The sequence below is a fragment of the Tympanuchus pallidicinctus genome, unplaced genomic scaffold (assembly GCF_026119805.1).
Source record: "Tympanuchus pallidicinctus isolate F22 unplaced genomic scaffold, pur_lepc_1.0 scaffold10, whole genome shotgun sequence".
NCBI lineage: Eukaryota > Metazoa > Chordata > Aves > Galliformes > Phasianidae > Tympanuchus > Tympanuchus pallidicinctus.
The window spans coordinates 10,025,446-10,046,023 of NW_026294619.1; the positions used below are offsets into that span (position 1 = coordinate 10,025,446).

Below are 20,578 nucleotides of genomic sequence, written 5' to 3' on the forward strand. Positions count from 1 at the left end.
TGACAGACACCCAGCTTTGTATTCTTTGGGCTTCCTGTATGACTGTACCCATGCAACGTATTCAGTACAAAAATAGCAAAAGAGAATCAAGAAGTAGCAAATCACCTGGTAAAACTGGAGATTATCAGACCATGACTTACAGAGGGTGCACAGGTGTTGTACATTCCCCATAAAGCAGGTTACAGCTATTTGTTTTCTGCAGTGTGCAAAGTCCATCCACTGGGCTTTAACACAACTGCTGTTAGGTGTGATGTCTCATGTGTAACATCACTGAGAGGGGCACTGGGTGATTGGGATGAACATGCAAGTCCTTTTTTGAAATTACTGAATCATAGAATCATTAAGGTTGGAAAAGACTGCTGAGATCATCTTGTCCAACTGTCAACCCATCACCACCATGCCCACTAGCCGTGGTACGCAGACCTTCTATCCACTGAGCAGTTTATCTGCACTGGGAAAAATATCAATTCTTCTATTTCTTTCAAAAGACTATGAAAACTATTGACCTGATGGGATTATTTGTGCCTGAATTGGCAGATGTTGCACCTTAAATGGCAGTTTCAGTCAGCACCTTTTGTTTCTTTACTTCAAAAGACATAGACTTTCAGTGGTTTTGATTAAAAAAAAAAAAAAAGCAACTGTAAGCTCCGGTGCTTTGCTTTTCTATACTGGCACATCTGACAGTGAAGTGGCGAGGTGCTTCCTGTTGATCTACAAAAATCTCATCTTCCAAACCAACCCTCGATCTCTGAGGACCTCTTCTTAAACCATGGTTTGGCCTTGATCTGAGAGTGGAACACAGCATGTTCAGATTTTTTTTAGCATTGCAGCTGGTGGCTGTGCAGTACTTCTCACAGCTGTGCTTGGCCTCCTTTAGCGCTCAGTCACATGGGCATAATTCTGGGGCAGAGTAGAGTGCATGATGGGTGGAAGACAAGTGTGCAACAAGCATAACAAATGATCTTCATTATCAACATAGCAGGGTTAACGTGTATCCGATAAAAACTTTAGTGTTAACTGTAACTATGCCAGGGTAAGAGATGAAGAAGCTTGACTTCCTTCCATTAACTCCAAAGAATCTGGTGCATTATATGCACACTGAGAACTGATCCTCTCTTCCTTTTCAACTGTGGTCTGAATTTTTAACCATGTTGAAGACTCTCTGCTTCTGCAAATCTCTTGGTGCAGACAATGCTAAATGTAATTTTTCAGAGTATTGAGCTGCAGGAGCAGATGCATGATATCCAAACTACAATGAAATGAGTGCTGCAAAAGAACTGCATGAGCATTCTCCTCAAAATTCAAATGACACTTTGGTCCTTACTTCCTTTTTATCTTCTTTCCCTGAGCTTGAAGCATAATCGTGTTCTTGTGCCAGTGATGGGAGGAAAGCTTGGCCTGGCGCAGGCGTGCACAGCTACTCATGAACAGAATGTTTTTATTTTGACTATGGTCAGTCACTGCTCAGCATTTGTTATTTCCATAGACTCATCGTGGACAAAAGCAGTATGCATTAACTTAGCTTATCAGTCATCACACCAGGAGGAAAAAAAGAGAACACTCTATGTATTTTCACACATTATTTATGCGAAATATTTCTTAATATTTCTTAATAAAAGGACAACAACCTTTTATTTTCCATCTTATTGCCTGTTGCCCACAAGAAACAAACAAGCAAAAGTATTTACATGATTTCAGTTAATAAGAGGATTATGTCTTCATGATTTTAAGGAACTTTGCAAGGAGATAAAGTGGAACGAGAAGGAGGATCTTGGTAAGGGCGTTCTTAGAACCTCAGAGAAAATTTCTCCCCCGCGTATTTTTAGTATTTACTTTGGAGGAATTAATTTGGCTCATTATCATCTTCCTCATGGATTCGTTTTACAAGTTTATGACCTGAGAAAGCCCTCCCTTCTCCTCCCCTTTGCCTCTGTTCAAACCACGACAAAAGGTCAGGCTGGAAGCAGAATCCTGAGCAAAGGAAGAACAGGAAAGCTGGCTGTGTTTCCTTTAATTCCGCCATTTAAGAGACGAATACCCAGCCATCTGCATGACACAGGCTGTGTTTTGAATTCCTGTCTGTAGTGGGGGAGCATTCACAGGTTCTTCTAAACAAAAGGAAAGTTTTCCTGGGAAAGAAAGGAAAGGTATTCTGGAGGGAAGATAAACCTGAGACTGCGCACAAAATGGCTGTTTGGTGAACTCTACCATGTTTATTTATTTACCTTAATAGAGGCATATTCTATAAATTCATTTTCTATAGGGAGTTTCCTTCTCTGGTATTTATTTGTAGAAGCAGAATGGTTTAGTGATGCATATATGAGGACATCTTGGTTTTCAAGTGAAGGATCATTATGAGGTGAGTTAGATGCTGTCTCCTGAGCATTACAGTGAGGAACGCTGTCATAAATCTTGTTGACAGGCAAGAGCTGAGGTGGGCTAGACATGGAGCAGTAAAGTGAGGAGCTTACATCTGTAGCTGGAGTTCTCCCAGCAGCATGGGATGGAAAAGCTGATGGACTTCTGACCTGCAAAAGACAGAACAGGATACAGCTCTATGCATGTCTGGCTATGCCTGTGCTCTTGCTAGATAAGAAGTGGGTAGGATTCTGTTGGTTTTGTATTCCTTTAAAACTGCTTTTAAAGATGGGTGCATTGGACTCAACTGATCACTGGATTTTCTTTTGATCTTTGAAATAAGCTAGAAATCATACTCGCATCTCCAGTCTTCCTCCACTTCCTTTCCCAAACTCAGTTGTGTCTTTCCCTGCATGATTTCAACTTAAGGCAAAGCTGATTTATCCTCTTGAAAGCTCTTCTATGACACTCATTCAGCTCTTCTTTCTCAGCCTATTAAATCCTCATTTTCCCCTCCAAACCCCAAAATATCTTTCTGATTGCCCTTATTTTCCTATTTCCAGATCTCTGACCTATTACTTTTTTTTCCCTTTTCTTTAAATTATTCTCCAAATAAATCTCTCTTCTCCCAAATCTGCAAGTTCCTCTATAAATCTGTCTCTCTTTAAAGAAATCCTCTTTTGCTATCAATTTTTTCCAACCACTTAGAACATGCTGCTCTCAATTTTCTTTCCCCCACCTTGTCTTTCAGGAGCACTACAGTCCATTTGGTGCCTTTTGATCCCTACTACAGCCTTTTTTGTGAGTGACTGCTGCCAGCGCCTGTCGCATCTTTTGTGTTCTCCCTTCTGCTCATCTAATTTTCTCGGTACCTATTGCAAGAATTGTCTGAATTTGTGCTAGTCACATAGTAAAGCCCTTCTTCTCAATCATTTTCCTGACCCTGCAGGTGACTTTTTGTCTTGTGTAGTCAGAACCAGGTCAACAGAGGTGCTTTAGATGCCTAAATTCCTACTGGAATGGTTTTACAAATTAATGCACTTTAAAAGGAGTTTAGATACTTGAAGAACCTTTGTGGCAAAAACACTGAGTTCTTTCCCTTCAGCTCAGACAAGGTGATATCTCATGCCAGGGAAGCCATTCTTTCCAAGTACCACAACTGTCTCCAATCCTACTCCACATTTTACACTATCCAAAAATTTATTTTCAGCATGTGGTTATACTGGACGTTATCAGGTTTCAGTGGTGGCAGAATTTAAGCATACCTGGCTCTCTTGTCTCTGTGGTGTTGATGGAGTTCTCTTATGATTTCCTAGGAAGAAAAAAAAAAAGATGTTTCAATCAATCAGCATTGAGAAGATGCCTTTCTGCTCACAGAGGAGTATAGATTACCGAAGCAGCCCTTGCCTTATTGAGTGCCCCTCAAAGAATAAAAATCTATCTCCACAGTATATTTGGGAATTGTATTACTGCCAAAAGATAATCAGCATAAAACGATGTTCTTATAGAATGTGTTTCTGTGTTCCTCAGAGCTTCTCTGAATAGGAGCAGATAAATTCCTGCTGTACTTGTGGCTAGTTGTCTTTCTATGCAGTGAAATGGCAAGAAAAGGTATGGAAAAATCCTTAAGCCATTCCATGAGAAAACAAATAATTGATTGCTTCACTTAATAAGATGTGGGGGACTCCAGGATCCCCTCTTGACTTAGAGCATGGCACCTGTGTAAGAGTTCCTGTAAAACATGAGAGATTAATATGGTAACTATTTGATAGCTCAGAGGGAATGCAACTGAATAGAATTTGACAGCATTTATGTGACTAACAGCCTTACTCATTTATAACTTGATCATTAAAAAAAAAAAAAAAAAGGAGAAAAAATTCCAACTATTATAAAATCTGTATATTTTATTTGCTTTTTACTTTCACACTTGTCTCTCTGAAAGGAAAAAAAAAAACATGAAACTTTTTGAAGATTCATTATTTTAACCAGCACACTTGACAAGGACAATTAATTGGGATAATTATTAGCAGATTTTCATTAAGCCTTCAGTGAAACTTTAAGCTATGGAATCAGATACACAGTAAGAAAATATTATATGTTAAAACTGCTCACCATAGTACCTCCTTAGACTCCAAAACACGCATATGAAGATGAATGGACAACACAGACCCACGGGTACTGAAGCATAAATAATGTGCAGTGTCTTGTTTTTTCCATGTTCTTTTGACTTAGTAGAGGCATCTAAAACTGCATTAACATGCATTAGCATAGGGTAATATTTGACTGGAGATTTTAGCATTTGTTCTTTCTGATGCAACTGGCTTCTTAATGTAATTAAAACATTCTTTATCTTGGTACAGCATGTCATGAGATAACCATCTCCAGGGACATATTAGCAAGTATGAAGATACTCAAATGAAAACTGTGTGGAAAAGTGTTGCTGAGGAATGATAAATAGCACAGGGCCAACAGAAACAAACAAAGGGTCAAAATTAAAGCATAGCTATAAACATCCAATGCATTCTAAGATTAAGGTCTTTTTTCGTCTTCTTTTTTCTGTAGTATTTGCACAGTATTCAAAAAGAACTAAAAAGCTTTCTGATTGATTCATATGTAAATCTAGAGTCTAGAAATGAATGTTGTTATGGATTATGCACATGGCATCATTAGGAAGATGATCATTTTAGGGGTCTAGCTTTAATTTAAGACTGAAACTCATAGCAGTACTGGTTGTTTTGTTTCTGTTAAAGAGGAAATAAGAAATCAGAACTTACGTTTTGCTGAAGGTGTGGTGATGTTTGCAGACTTTTCTGAAAGAGAAAAATAGGACAGGGAAATGAAACTGCAACCAGACATTTTGCACTGCAGTTGTGTTCTCTGCTTCACACACTGAAGTGACAACAAACCTCACCTTCAAACTAGTGATGGAAGAGGGAACTAAATTCAACAAACAAAAGCTGCAGTGATTTGTGGGAGGGGGAAATGAAGTGTTTGTCTTCCACTGCTGACAAAGTGGTTCTATGTTTCAGAACTCCCTGGTACTCATATAAATACATTAATAGAGCATGTACACTGAGGTCTGTTTCACCATTTATTTATAGTATGATATTTGTGAATATGCCCTTCTAATACTCAAGAATCTCTGTTCTTCTTCCTTCAAATGAAATCTGTATCGTGGAATTTGGGAAAATACTTTGCCTTATAGCAGATTATAGCCATAAATTCTGTTTTTTCTATTTCTGCTGTGACTTTTCCTGTTGCAAAACGTAACAATGGTTACAAGTCCATTAACTTATCGTGAGAAGAAATGGCAGCAGAACAGTTTTATAACTGTCTTAGTTGGACATTACAGATGTGCAGACTGCTTTCTACCAGCAGAGCAATGTTGAGAAGGGCAGATGTGGTTCAGACTTCGCAATTGGCTAAGTTAATATGAAAGTATCACTTGTCCTTTACTCCTTGAGGGTACTTAAAGCACAGAGATCTTTTCTGTTCTTGAACTTCTTGGGTACAAAATTATACTTTCTCTAATCTAACAGGTGGCAATTCACAGGGGGACTGAAACTGGATCATCCAAGCCAAGCCATTCTACAATTCTATGACTCCCTATTGCAAGATCATTGTCAACAAGAGGCTTGAATTGCTTTGTTTTCTTTACTGTTGTGTTGCCTCACCAACTATGAATACATGCCTATTGGCATTCTGTGTAGTCATACAGCATATAACAAGGCTGTCCTCTCATGGTCTTTCTTCATTCCAGATGATAATTTTTAATTATTGAATAATTCACTAAAGGCCATTTAGTCTTAGCTTTTCAACTCCAGATCCTCCTTTTATTTTTCTCTTTTTCTCTTTCCCCATTACCAAGAGACAGGACTATAGCATGAAGATGGTAATTACCCACACAGCTGATTTTGGACTGTTACTATGCTACCAGAAAAACATGCTGGGAGAAGCCATCATCCATCATGAATGGATTTTCCTGTAAATTGAATCCACTTGTTTAATAGAGATCTTTTTGAGACTCAATGGGACTCACTTTAAACAATAACAAAATCACAAAATCACAGACTTCTAGGAGATGGAAAGACCTCTGGAGATCATTGGTTCCAACCCCTTCTGCTAAAGCAGATGCCTACAGCAGGTTGCACGGGAAAGTGTCCAGGTGGGTTTTGTATACCTCCAGAGAAAGAGACCAGACAACGTCTCTGGGCAGCCTGTGTCAGGGCTCCAACACCCTCACAGTAAAGTTCTTTCTTATGTACGTATGGAACTTTCTGTGTTCCATTTTGTGCCCATTGCCCTTGTCCTGCCACTGGGCACCTTTGAAAGAGACTGGCCACATCCAGTTGACTCCTGCCCTTCAGATACTTATCAGCAGCGATGAGATCCTTTTCAGTCTTCTCCAGGCTGGATAGTCTCTCAGCCTTTCTTCTTAAGGGAGATGCTCCAGGCCCCTAATACTCTTTATGGCCTTTCACTGGACTCTCTCAAGAAGATCCCTGTCTGTCTTAAATGACGAGTCCAGAACTGGATGCAGTAATCCAGATGTAGCCTCACCATGGCAAAGCAGATAAATCAAGACTACAGCTTCCTTCATTTTTAGGAATGTTAGGAATGTTAAAATTGACTTTCTCCCTCTGATGCGAGTATCAGTTAATATCCCAATCAAATCTGGATTTGTAGTTTAGACAGAAAATACATAAAATTTGCATAGAATATTTTCCTATGTCATCTTGTCACAGACATTTTCTGTTACTTTTAGATTTATTTCAGGTTATTGTTTACTTCACAATCATTAATAATTCACGGAAGTAAAGACTTCTGTTTGGTATTGATTTGTCATAACTGGAATAATGAAAATAATTATGTATATCTTATCTCCGTTTCTTCAGTTTTGTAAAGTTCTGCTAAACTCAGTGTTCAAGCTCCAATATATCAATTTTAGTTTGGGTCTTATCATTGATGTCCTGACATTTTCATAAAGATTTTTGTTTCCTATGGTGCTTGATTTCTTTGGCTAAGTAATAAAAAGTATGTGACACTCAAGAGCTTCCTACTTCCCTACCCTGCCTTATAGTACAGTGCTTATATAATGAAGAGTGATTGCTTGCAAGTCCAGAGAAAGAAATCCTAAGTATGTCTTTATCTTCCAGTTGATGGGTATAGAAAAAACAAATAACCAAACTGTCTGTCAGTCTCGTGAAGATAAAGAGAACGTAACAGTCTGGATGAATTCATCAGCAACAAATGACAGTAAACTTGTCTGATTTTCCCCTGTGACCAAGTAACAGGCATCATGAAGAGTCAAGCAGCCCTATCTCTATCTATCTCTCTATCTCTCTCTCTATCTATGATATATCTTGACTTCTGTGGTATTTTTTGAGACTGCCTTTGACAACTGTTGCCTAGATATGTTTTGATAACATGCTACAGTTGCACATACAATACTTGCAAAACTCTAAATAATTAGACGAGAACAAAGTAAAAATGAAAGGATATTCGTATCAGAGGTTATTGAATTGTTCTGAGTCCAGTTTTTGATTTTAACCAATGACTCAGTTGTAGAAAAAGAAGGTATCTATTAAATTTACACACATTAGAAAGCTGGCAGAAATTATAAAGCACTAAGGGACAGGTTTTGACTTATGTATGATCGTGATTAATTAGGTGTTTTGTAGAAAGACAGATGATAGTCCAAGAAGACAAGTGCTAAATACTAAACTTCTATGGCAAAGTGATAGGTAATGCAAAGACTGAATAACAACAGCCATGTACTTAATTCTGTCAATATCAGATGAAGATTAGTGGTATGGGATCTTGGAAGCAAAAATGTCTTATCAGTGTTACTTCTTGTTCTGAAAAAATGATTGTCTTGCACTGGTCAGCTTAACGTAGAGTAACATTCAGCAGCAGACCCTCTCAGAGAGAACAGGTTTCTACTGTCTGTGCAGAAAGGCTGAAGTTACCTTCTGGCTTTAACTGGGGACTGGAATCACTTATGCATTTTCTTGCATTGATATCACAAGAAATTTCCCTCCTTATGATCTCTTGCACTGCCACCAGTTAAGTTGTAAGGAGCTAAGTCCACTGCTGTCAAAGGATTTCCTTCATGACAATGAGACTTTAAAAAAATCTTCCACTGCAATTGAACCTACTTCATATTACTTTTGCTGATATAGTACGTTTTCAAGAGTTCAAATGACATATGCTGGTCAGTTTCTCAGCTGGGTTAGCTTGATTAACATTTCCTCCTTTTTTTTTTTTTCCCCAAATACCTATGCCAACATGTGCCAAAACTGTGTTCCTTCGTCATCTGATGGTGAGCATTCTTCATACTACTGTAATTACAACATAATCAGATTTGTTAAAATTATATTTCCAGAGGAATATTTCCAGCCACTACTGGGTCTGAATCCAATTTTCTGTCTTTTTTCACAAACTGACCTGCGTAAAACATTTTTAGTCTTCATTTCCAGCTGCTGCTGCTGCAGGTGAAAATGTTTGGCAACCTGCTGCAAATTAACCCTAGCGAATAAAGCCTCATCTCCCCTCCTCCTTAGAAGGACAAAACCTGAAGTAGAGAGAGGGATGGAAAGAGAGTGGACTGAGAGCAGTGTAGTAGTATTCTTATGAGAAGAGGCTTAGTTTACTGTAAATTGATATAGTTGTCATAGTTAATGTTTGTGAATCCCTTAGAAGCAACCTGTGAATAGTAGGTAAACACTATTACTTCATTGAGTTGTTTTTTATTTTTATTATTATTTTTTTTTCCCCGTTAGTAAAAGAGGAATCTTTTGAACTTGTTAAAACCAAGCTACTGGTTAATTTTTAGTGCACATAAGAGTTTGTAGGCTGCCCTATAAAAGGGCTCCTCTTAGAAGTGTGAGATGATTGGGCTTTAGATTGCTGCTTTTTTTTTTTTTTTTTTTTTTTCCCCCCTTCCTTCCTGTTTCTTCCTTTCAGTTACAAAGCAATGATTGGAGTATAAAAATAACTGCTTGCTTTTTTTTTTTTTTTTTTTTTTTGTACTTCTGTGACTTGTTAATGTTTGATAGTTGAGCTATTTGGTTTTGTTTATAAACTTTTACTAGAAACAAACCTAGTACTTTACATATATTGTAAGTCATAAATTTTTGGATCTTCTAGAAAAGAATCTTTAAAAAGAAAAGAGGACACTTATTCAGCCTTTAGAAAACTCTTAGTTGGAATTGTTCTGAAGCTCAATAAAAATTAGGATAGCAAAAGAGTTTTTTTATAATCCACCATCAACAATTAATTGTGGGAATTCATAATGAATGTGCCCTAAAATCTCCTGTTAGCTTTTCCTCTCTCACGAGTCATCCCATATGTAATTAAAACCAAACAAACAAAAAAACCTTTAAGTAGATAAAAAGCAGTGGGGAAAAAATTGTCTAAAACCAAAATTCTTGGGACTCTCTATACGGAATAAGATATTTAATGCGGACTTTAAAATATCTTTCCTAGGTATAGCTCTAAGGACCACTGAAAATGAATAGGTCTCAGTGAAGATCTCGGATTTAAAAAATAGTATAAAAACATTTCTTAGACTGTAAGGGATGTCTTTAACAGGCAGTGGGGGAGGAGGGAGAATCAACATTTAATTAGCAGATAACCTTTTGTTTTCTATTTATTGGTTGCTATTAGAAAGAAACACTCAATAAACCTCAGTAAATGAGAGTAAATGTGGCTCTGAATACTCTTCCCCTGACAATGTGTTTTGTTTTTTTTTTTTTTTTTTTTTTTTTTTTTTTTTTTGTAATCTTGCTATGGGGTATGAGAAGTCAATCTCAGGGAGTTGTAATCTTCCCATTAAAGACTGCATGTGATTTCCAAAAGTAATTGAATTGTTCTTTCTGGAATGCTGTTATGAGCTGAAACCAATTAGAAGGTTTGATATCATGTCTGAAATTCTCAGTGTTTTATATATGTGGGAGTTCATGATGAATATTTGAATGGGCAGTTTTTAAGAGGGTAAAAGAATCTGTAATATGAAAGTTCTGTAGATCATTTTCAAGCTTACAGAACTTAGAAAGGTTCAGATTGAATAACAGCAAATTTTCTTTTGGATCGCTTCACTGCGCTTCTGGATAGACTGTGGCAAGCCAAGCTCAACTGTGCCTAGAACTAATTTTACAGGTAAGGAAAACTTTCTGTGTAGTAAACAACCATGATAATGTGCGCTCTAAACTTATATACTAATGAAAGATGTGTGACAATACTGTAATTTTATCAAAAACACTTATTCTTATGGTCATGGGGATGACATAGTAGTCATGGTATTATTTATTAAGCGAAACCAACAGGGATAATGAAGACACCTTTCTATTTATGTAACTCAACTCACTGGAGAAAAACAACAGCTAAAAATTGAGCTTTCTAATCTTTTGTTTCTAAAAGATGTCATTCACACCTCATCTAAGAATTTGAAAGAATTCCAGTAAATTAAGAATTACTAATTGAAATCTTGTTTTCTTCTTCGCCCTTTTAAAGAGGACCAAGAGATGACATAGTATGCCATATGTAGGAATTAACAATAAAAAAAACACAACAAGAAAAAAAAACCTATGATATATTTAAAATGAATTTGTCATTTAGCTAATAGAAACTTAGTTTTGGCCCTTTTTGCTAATTTTTCCCCATGTTCTAAATACAGCCATTTACTTTTTATATTTGCTTTGCAAACAGTAAAGAGCCACTCAATTTTGTGAATGTTTCCTTTTCTTAGTGGTGATAACATTTGTGAAGCTGACCTGTGTGCCAAGGCAGCTGTCAGAACTGCATCTTTATTTATTTATCCAAAACAGTTCCTTGATGAAAGTTGTTATGTGATGTAAGAGCAGAGAATATGTCTTTATGTTTCAATGACTGAAACTTAAAGATGGCAAATTTCAGTATAGCTGAAATGTTAGAATGTGCCAGCTGTCCTGCAGGGAGGGCTAACAGCAAAGGTGATGTTTTAGGACCAGTGAATTTGCTTGCAGAGACTGGCTGGGCTTCTCAGGGTGGTGGAAGCCTTGCTAGGTTTTAGTTTGTTTTGATCAGTATGAAATACTGCATCAACTTTATATGTTCCAGACATAAACAACCACTGCCAGTGCAACTGGATGGGAATAGCCAATGTTGTCATGTTTCAAAAGAGCCGGGGTTTGACTGAGCTGAAATTACTGGGGCTGTAGAGAAGAGAAGGTCCATATGTAAACTTATCAAAAAACTTGTGTTTACCTCTTCTCTAATTTAGCAAAGATTTGTTTGCCATTAACTTGGTATACAAAATCTGTCAGCGTCAACTTCTGTTAGGAGTTTAGGAAAGTTTAGATAGATTGGCAGCAAGCAAAGCTTAAATAACTTGCCTTCAACTTTCATCTTTAAAAAAAAAAGTTGAACAAGCTTGGAAAACTTGTCTAAAATGTAAATACATTAAAAAAAAAAAAATCAAGATTCTGTAGGGACTAGTGTTCAAAGACTTCTGCCTGTAATGCTTTTGTAAAAATGATTCCGATACTATATAGTAATGTAAGATTGTAGAAGGAAACAGTATTGCTCTCAGAGTCTCCCACATAATTTTGGTGTAGATCAAAGAATAACCTGGTGAAATAGATTCTATGTAAACAGGATTCGTGCAGTAAGAAGTGCAATAAAATTAGTTTTAAAAACATTATCTATGAACCTGGCAGATGAGTCTTGGGGTTCATACACATAATAATGAGATGGACAGTGGAGGAAGGTGTCTGTGAGAACCTGATAGCTCAGGCAGTCATAATGAAGTGAGCAGAAGTAGTAGTTATCTCTTACAAGCTGAGAGGACTTTTGCTGAATATGAAAAAGGTTGTTGCTGGATACTTCCCTTCAGAAGTTGTTTATGTTTGATTTTCAAATGACTGAAGAAATTTGGTAGCCTGGCTGAGCTCAGATAACATTCCAATTAAGAAACAGCTGCATCTAATTGACCTGATGATTCATGTATTCTAAGCCAAGTATTTGAGTCTCCCTTTCAGGGTACTCTGAATAATCACTAAACCTTTCCTGTATGTATTTTGTTCGTAAAAACATTGTCTGATGTTATAGATCTGCAGAATTGGTCATTCATGTCAAGTAAGCTTCACATAGCCCATATTGAATTTGTTATTTTAGCGATGCCTTGTAACAAGTGTTATTTGGATAAATGTGTTGTTTGAAATACCTGAAATATACTGAGAGCAGATGAGAACATCCACTCCCATAGCTATTACCCTTAATGTAAGACTACCTTCCTTTCAATAACAACATTTATGTCTCCTGGATGAGAACAGCATGGAAGATCTAAGAACCAAAATAAAGTCTGCAGTAAAATTAATAGTACGGGTGGATTCAGCACATTGTGCTCGCATCATTTTGAACTAGGAGGGCTTCTCTGTTTAAAAACTCTGGGGGTTCTAAATTGAAAACAGGCTGAAAACTAGTGCTGAAATAAGCTAAATGAAGAAAGATGCATGTATTTATGCAGTAAGGACAATCCGACTGCAAACCAGGTTGTAGCTGGTAGAAATCCTAGATTTCAAGCAGAGGCTTTGAGTACTGTCACCCCGCTTGAGGGCAGAGCCCACAGACAAAGATGCGTTTGGTCCTCAGGTGCTAGACCAGGTACCTAATATTTCTCAATTGTTGCCAGAATTATCCTATTTAATTACTTTAGGAGTGTCAGACATAGTAATAAAATAAGACATAAGTTATTTATAAGGTACACTAGGAATTGGTTTCTGTTTTTTTTTCTTTTTTTTTTTTTTTTTCTCCCTTTCAGTGTTCAAACATACAATAAATAATAAAACCACAACTTACCAGAATCCTGATTGTTGCTCTGAGCCAGCCTTACTAAAAGGCTGCACAACAAGATCCATCTTATCAACATGACTGGAGGAGGCTTTGTTCTCAGGACATGGTAGAGGAGGGGTTCCTGTGGGTTTGAAAAGTGCAGCTCAGATGGCCTCTTGCATCCTGTTAGGTTCACACAGAGACATATCTGAACTGATTTCCTTTTCTAGTTCTTCTGTTAAGATAACACTGAGAAAAGGGGCAGGGAAGCAAAGTATTATGCAAAAACATGGAAGGTTATGCCATAGCTTCATTGTAGCTGAAATGTGAACTGCTTGATTGTTTTGTGATATGTCAGAACTGCTCTGTAATTCAGAGTAAAACATATTTTACTTTGCAATAGAGCTGCACATTGTTTTGAGTAAGATTCTTCTGCATTTGAGATTTTGATTTTACAAGCAGCAGTATGCCAAGAAAAGAATGTAAAATAGTATTTTAAAATTGCTTAGTTTTTATGTGTTATGATAATCAACCTTAGTTACATAGAAGATTAAAATTAGGAAGCCAAACAAATCAGCGGTTTGCAGGCTGTTAGATAAAGATCTGTTGCAATTTTCATTAATTCACAGTAGTTTGCTCAATTCCAAATCTTAGCCTTCTTGTGACATAGAGACAAGAAATCTAGATTTGGATTTGGGCTACTCTTTTAAAGTACATATTACTTTTTTTTTTTTTTTTTTTTTTTTTTTTTGCTCTTTGAATGTTTCAAAAATATCTGCTCCTCAAAAATCCTAACAGATGGAGAGATACTTCATAAAAGTAGAAGCAAACTAAACAGGAATTTTGTGCAGAGCAGCTATCACTTTTGCTTATAATGCAAATACAACAGTTACAGATAGAAACCAGGAAAGAAAAAAATGCAGTTATGAAATTCTATCTTAAAATGTGTTTATCATAGAATGATTTGGTTTGGAACTGACCTTTGAGATCACCTCATTCCAGCCCTCCCTCCCACTAGACCAGGTTGCTCAAAGCCCCATCCAGCCTGTCCTTAAATGCCTCCAGGGAGGGAGTGTTCACAGCCCACTGGGCAAACTGTTCCAGCATCTCACCACCCTCACAGCAAAGAATTTCTTCCTAATATCTAGTCTAAATCTACCCTCTTCAAGTTTAAAGTAATTTCCCCTTGTACTGTTGCTACATGCACTTAAAAAAATAGTCTCTCCCCAGCTTTTCTGTAGGCCCCCATCAGGTGCTGGAAGGCCGCTATAAGGTCGTCTTGGAGCTGTTGTTTCTCCAGGCTAAAGAGCCCCAGCTCTCTCAGTCTGTCCTTGTAGGGGAGGTGCTCCAGTCCTCTGATCTTCCTTGTGATCCTCCTCTGCACCCACTCCAACAGCTCCGTGTCTTTCTTGTGCTGGGGGTGTCAGAACTAGGCACAGTACTCCAGCTGGGGTTTCATGGGAGCAGAGTAGAGGGGTATGTTATACTTTAGCAAAAATCTAAGTGATATTTTGGAGAAAATAATGGAATAGCTTTCCAAAATTTAACTGTTAGAAGAGCCTTGCACAGTTCATAAGATTGGGAGTATCATAGAGATGTTTGTAAGGATATGGCCTTACAAATACTGTAAACCAGCATAACTGGAGAACAGTTAAGAAAGAAAACTGTTGGAGTCTAACTATCCACCCACATACCAAACTTCCACTGAAGACAAAATACTGGGACTGCAAGTTGTAATTCTGAGTTGTGAAGACACCTAGTGGCGGAGTCCATAGCCAGCATAGACAGTAAAACTGATCGTTAAAGGGATGTGCTCCGAGCGCTTTAATTTCTGCTTGTGCTAATGTTGTGTTGCCTAAAGTTTATGCCAAGAACTTGTGCTATATTAGTTGTTAATACATAATCTTTGTATCTTCTATATAAAACCGAAATTTTAGTGAGAGAGCAAAACAATGAGAGAGAAAACGATCACTCAAAAATAGGTAAATAGAGTTTAAATTTCATTTGTTTGTTCCTCCTGATTTGATGAGCACAAGGAAGGACCTTGGGAAATGGGGAGGGGTTTTGTTACTGTGGTCAATATCATCGTCTTATTACAAAACCCTAAAGCGTTTCTAATGTCCTTTGACTCATGTAAAAAAAAAAAAAAAAAAAAAAAAAAAAAATTTTTTTTTTTTTTTTGGTGGGGGGAGAGGGAGGGATCAATTGTGCTTTAGATAACTGGTGCATGTGATCACATCCCTCATTACATTGTTTATATTGTTGGACATTAGGAAATACTGCTTCTCTGAGAGAGGGGTCAGGCACTGGAATGGGCTGCCCAGGGAGATGGTGGAGTCACCATCCCTGAATGTGTTTGAGGAATGTATAGATATGGTACTGAGGGACATGGGTTAGTGGGAAATACTGGTGGTAGGCGGATGGTCAGACTACATGATCTCAAAGACTTTTCCAGCCTTGGAGATTCTATGATTTTATAACAATTTTGAGGAGCTTCCTTGACTTCCTCAAAAAGTGAGAATGTTATGAGGTCATTCCAAGCAAGGTGAAGGGAAGACTGGCAACTGGTTTGGACATAGTCTTTTCTTCCTTACTTAGTTTAACAAAAAGTCAAACCTTTGACTGTTCTCTATGACATTTTGATATTAGCTTTCTAAACTCACAGTTTCTTGTTGGTAACTTTGTGAAAATGTTTGAACTTAAGATAGGAGCTGCCATCTGCAAGTATTATATAAAGGGATGGGGAGAAGAATAGGCCCTGCATAATCCACGATGAGATGGTTTTGGGCCTGCTTTGAAAGCTGGATGCTCACAAGTCCATGGGACCCGAAGGGTTGTACCCTAGAATGATGTGGGAGTTGGGGATGTTGTTGTCAAGCCACTCTCCATCATCCTTCAGCCATCCTGGCTACCTGGAAATGTTCTGGTGGACTAGAATCTGGCAGATATAACACCCATCTTCAAAACGGGCTGGCAAGATGATCCTGGTAGCTACAGACATATCAGTCTCACCTCAGTGCCGGGGAAGATTATGGAACAGATAATTGCAGGAGTCATCATGGATTAACTAAAGGTCAGCCAGGGGATCAGGCCCAGTCAGCGTGGGTTTATGAATGGTGGATCCTTTTTGATAAACCTGATTTCGTTCTGTGACAGGGTGACCCGCTTAGTGGATGAAGGTAAGGCTCTCGGTGTGGTCTACCCGGACTTCAGTAAAGCCTTTGACACTGCCCCCACAACATCCTTGTGGAAAAGCTGGCTGCCCACAGTTTGGATGGATGTATGCTCAGCTGGGTAAAACACCAGAGTTTTGGTCAGTGGAGTTAAATCCAGTTGGCAGCTAGTCACGAGCGGTGTCCCTCAGTGCTTGGCACTGAGGCCACTTCTATTTAACATTTTTATTAATGATCTTGACAAGGGGATTGAGTGTAACCTCAGTAAGTTTGCAGATGACAGCAAGTTGGGAGGGAGCGTTAATCTGCCAGAGGGTAGGGAAGCCCTTCAGAGGGATTGAGATTCTCCTCTGTTGGTTCTATTTGTTTGTTATATATTCTTTTAAGATCTTAAATGGTAACTTACATCCTAGCTTACAAATAAACAAAAATCTGTCCCTGAGTTTGAGACACTAAAACACAGTGTTCTGTTTTAAAAATGTTTTAAAGATTTTGCTGTATATAAAGCACTTCAAGTAAATGTAAAATAACTGGAACTTAAATATAAGAATAAAAGTAAACATGAATACAACTATTAATGTATTTAAATATAAAATAACTATTTACCAAAGAAGGAAGGCACAGTCCTAAACTGACAGTTATGCATCTGTTCAAGTCCTTACACATTTAGTTTAGGCTTGAGAGTGTTTGAAGGTGACAAAAAAGAGATGTCACTAGATGGCACTGACTTCTACTATATGCAGTGTAGTAGCTTCTTTGCTACGTGCAAATCAGGCTGAATCCTTGCCGATACCAATTCTTTAAAGAACTAAGAGTTCAAAAGCAACAACTAGCATAATCTGGTGTGTTGGGAAATATTTTAAGGAAGAGGTTCCAAAAGTATTGGAATAAAGTTAGGTCAGTCCCTGGAGAAGGCTCAAAGAGACCTTATCACTCTCTATGACATCCTGAAAGAAGGTTGCGATGAGGTGGGGGTCAGCCTCTTCTCCTGAGTGAGAGCAATAGGACAAGATGGAATGGCCTTATGTTGTGCTGGGGGACATTCAGGTTGGGTATTAAGAAAATTTTCTTGTCTGAAAGAAGGATGAAGCAATGCAACAAGCTGCCCAGGAAGATGGTGGGATTACTGTCTCTGGAGGTGTGCAAGGGTCAATGTGACACTGACGGACATTGGCTAATGGGCATGGTGGTGATGGGCTAGGTGATGTTAGTGGCCTTTTCCAACCTTGATGATTCTATGATCATCATATGACTACTGTTAACTTTGATGGACATAAATGAGGGAAATATTTATGTAATGCTCCTTCTGTTCTGTCCCAGTTTCTTTCTAATGACAAGACAAAGCTGTGTGTTTTGAGGACTGTGTTTTCCCTGTTTCCAAGTTCTTAGGCATTGGCCTCTAACTGCATTAAGGTGGGAGGTGATGGGCTCAAGTCTGCTGAAAATTACCCTCCTAACACTATGTGTAGCTTTATTGACTTGAATTTATTGAATAATCTAGTCTCTCGGCAAACATCTCTCCTCCAGAGGCTTGCCTGTCAGTTGTGATCATACACCTTGCAAAGTGTGCTGTCCCATGGACTATGGGGTGGTCCTGTGGCCTGTTCCCATCTTGTATTACTGTAACTCACTGCTAAAGGAAGAGTCAGTTACTTCTTGTCTGTGCAAGCTCTTTCCTTTATCACAGTGAAGTTCTCTGCATCTCCCTACTTTTCCTAAGCAATTTCAGTTTAATCAGAAGAGCTGAGTCTCGATAAATCCACCAGCATGTATCTTGCATCTGAAGTGCAGAATGAATATGGGCCTGTAAGTGCAACGAAATGTAGGTTAAAAGCCTGCTCAGGATTTTACTGCGTATAAGCACTTAGCAAAGTGGCTATTCTAATTATTTGATTCGTTTTATGGCAATGATTGGCTTCAGAGATAAGGGGAGGGAGGAAGCAATTTAAGGCTAATTACAGAAGATTAAGGTAAGGAGGTCTCATTTACTGTAGTGAAATCTAATACTGAATATGGGAGCTGTTTTTTTACCCTAAAGGACAGAAAGAAAAATGCTTGAGACAAACCAATTTATAAGAAAATCTTAGCCTCAGAAGCTTACAATTATTTTTTTTCTTCAGCTTTGAACAGAATTGTTGAATGTACCCTATCTCTCTTCTGCATTGCTATAGAGTACTCCACTAATGAACTGAAAAAATAAAAGAGAAAAAAAGAAAAAAAGTAAAAAAAGAAAAAGATTATTTACTTTCCTCAGGGACACAGTGGTTCTCACTGAAGAGAAAGAACGGACAAGAGAGAAAGTATCTAAAGTGGAAGTAGGAACTTCCTAATGAATGTGTGCTCTTAGTTTAGTTTGCTCATGGAGCACATGATGATATGAGAGTACTGATCATTTCACTGCACTTAATCCTCAGTTTTAATGTCCTCTCCCTGTGCCCTACTGAGCTAGAGAGGGTGCCTCTAAATCATGAATATAAATTGCCTGTACTTGTTTGGGGTTCAGTTGAAGACAAACTTTGCACACCTGTGATCTTATGTCCTCCTCCAGCTCTAGCAGAAATCTTCTAACCAAATGCTGTTTTACAAGACTAGACCTTCGAATTTTTCGTTTTCTGAAGCTTACAGTGAGCCATAGAAATGGGAGGCTTAACAGCTTATCTCAAAGGGAAAAAAGGCTGAAATAGATATTCAGGAATTGTTTATTTTATACTTTTTCTATTTTGCACTCGATATACAACACTTGCAATTGGTCAAGGCCAGGGGACAGTTGCTGTAGCTCTCTGTATCTTATCTCAGTCTGCATGTTTTACTTCTGGGATGTACTATCTGCTTTTGAAGATGAAAGAAGCAGATTTCTACCACTAGAAGGCCCACAAATTAGAAATTCTCTGTGGACTGAGGAAAGTTGAGAATGAACAGAAAAACTTCCTTAATTGACCTAAGCAGAACTTCCACAGACTGTTCATCATCCAGTCTCTGCTGTCCAGCCTAAGTCATTTCCAAATGCCAGACCTAATTAACAGCATAAATGTGGCCTGAAAGCAGTTGCTGTACTCTTAATCCTACTGCAGCTTGGATGTGGCTTTACACCCTGTGACTAACTTAGGAAGTTAAGATGTCATCATAAGAATTTAGAGTAGCTGCATTATTAAACTTTAAATACACACCCCACCTGATTCTGCAACAGCTTCCATACAGATTCCTACTGATGTTTTCCTATTGCATATATACATAACCTTCTTCCACAGAGGAATGTCCCAGGAAGAAAACTTTACCAAGCGGTATGTTTCTTTCTTTTGTGCTTTCCCATTTGATACGAGGGTAAAAAAAGCAACCTGACTTAGAGAGGTGATGCCTGAACATGGCTAAGAGTAAGAAATTCTTGATTAATAAATTCATAAATCAAGAGGCTGCAACAGCAGTTTATCATTGATCCATCATGAGATGCCAAGAGACAAGGACTTGGGAAAAGGAACTTGAAAATATTCAAATGTACACTGGATTATCTTGACAGGTGAATGTTATTGCTTGAATTTCATGCAATCCATAAAGGAGACAAGGATCTATTTTTGACCTTTTTGCAGATTGGAAGAAAAGGATTCTTTCAGGTTACGGAAGCCCTTCCTGAAAAGATCTGAAGCATTAGGCAACTACATGACCCTACATCTACAGATTGCTTTCTGCAGCATCAAAATGCACAAGAATTATTTTGGTCAGCATTCACTTGCAACTGAAGGCACGATCAAGGACTTTCTGACGCAATGGGAAGTCACAATACTTGACTGGCAACAGAAATTCAGTATAGTCTTGAAACGTACTTCATTGGGATTGTATAGTTCTTCCAACAGTCAAATAACTTCAAGATACGGTGATATTACTTGAAGGGTTGCCTATGTCACTGCTCCACCTCACATTTTTTTCTGTCACCATCCATTTTCATTGCTTTGCGTTAATGTTATACTTCAACTGCCACTTCTTTATTTTCTTGCTGAAATAAGAGATAATGCATAAATTCTATGAAAAAGGAGTTCCTTTATTTTTAAAAAAAAGGATAATTTTTTTCCATTACCAAGTGAAAACTTGACAAAGTAAAGTATTTCTCTTCCAACAGTATTTTAATATAAAAACTTCTTGTGGTCTTACTGTTCTAACAGGAAATCCTGTGGCACTGCAGGAAACTGAAGCCAGGTAGACTCAGCCTCACTCCAGCATCTGATCGTCATTTTGTCGTCTCA

At 38.0% G+C, this 20,578-nt stretch overlaps 1 protein-coding gene and 1 long non-coding RNA gene across 3 annotated transcripts; one reads left to right on the top strand and one right to left on the bottom strand.

Annotated features, from left to right (window-relative positions):
- Positions 1 to 619: 619 nt before the first annotated feature.
- LOC128092093 (uncharacterized) lies at positions 620 to 13,403 on the bottom strand. 2 transcript variants are annotated; one of them, XM_052705590.1, is made up of 6 exons: positions 13,198 to 13,401; positions 5,133 to 5,168; positions 4,471 to 4,605; positions 3,624 to 3,670; positions 2,226 to 2,528; positions 620 to 2,129 (listed from the first exon to the last, which is right to left on the bottom strand). In XM_052705590.1, the coding sequence occupies exons 1-6, from the start codon at positions 13,265 to 13,267 to the stop codon at positions 2,109 to 2,111; spliced, it is 612 nt and encodes a 203-aa protein (XP_052561550.1). In that variant the 5' UTR covers positions 13,268 to 13,401; the 3' UTR covers positions 620 to 2,108. The 2 variants fall into 2 exon arrangements, with proteins under 2 accessions (XP_052561550.1, XP_052561560.1); XM_052705600.1 differs by lacking the exon at positions 4,471 to 4,605 and having other exon boundaries at positions 13,198 to 13,403.
- Positions 10,409 to 20,404, top strand: LOC128092137 (uncharacterized). Its single transcript, XR_008211657.1, has 2 exons — positions 10,409 to 10,518; positions 19,928 to 20,404. It is a non-coding gene; the product is annotated as an uncharacterized LOC128092137 (long non-coding RNA).
- The last annotated feature ends 174 nt before the right edge of the window (positions 20,405 to 20,578 follow it).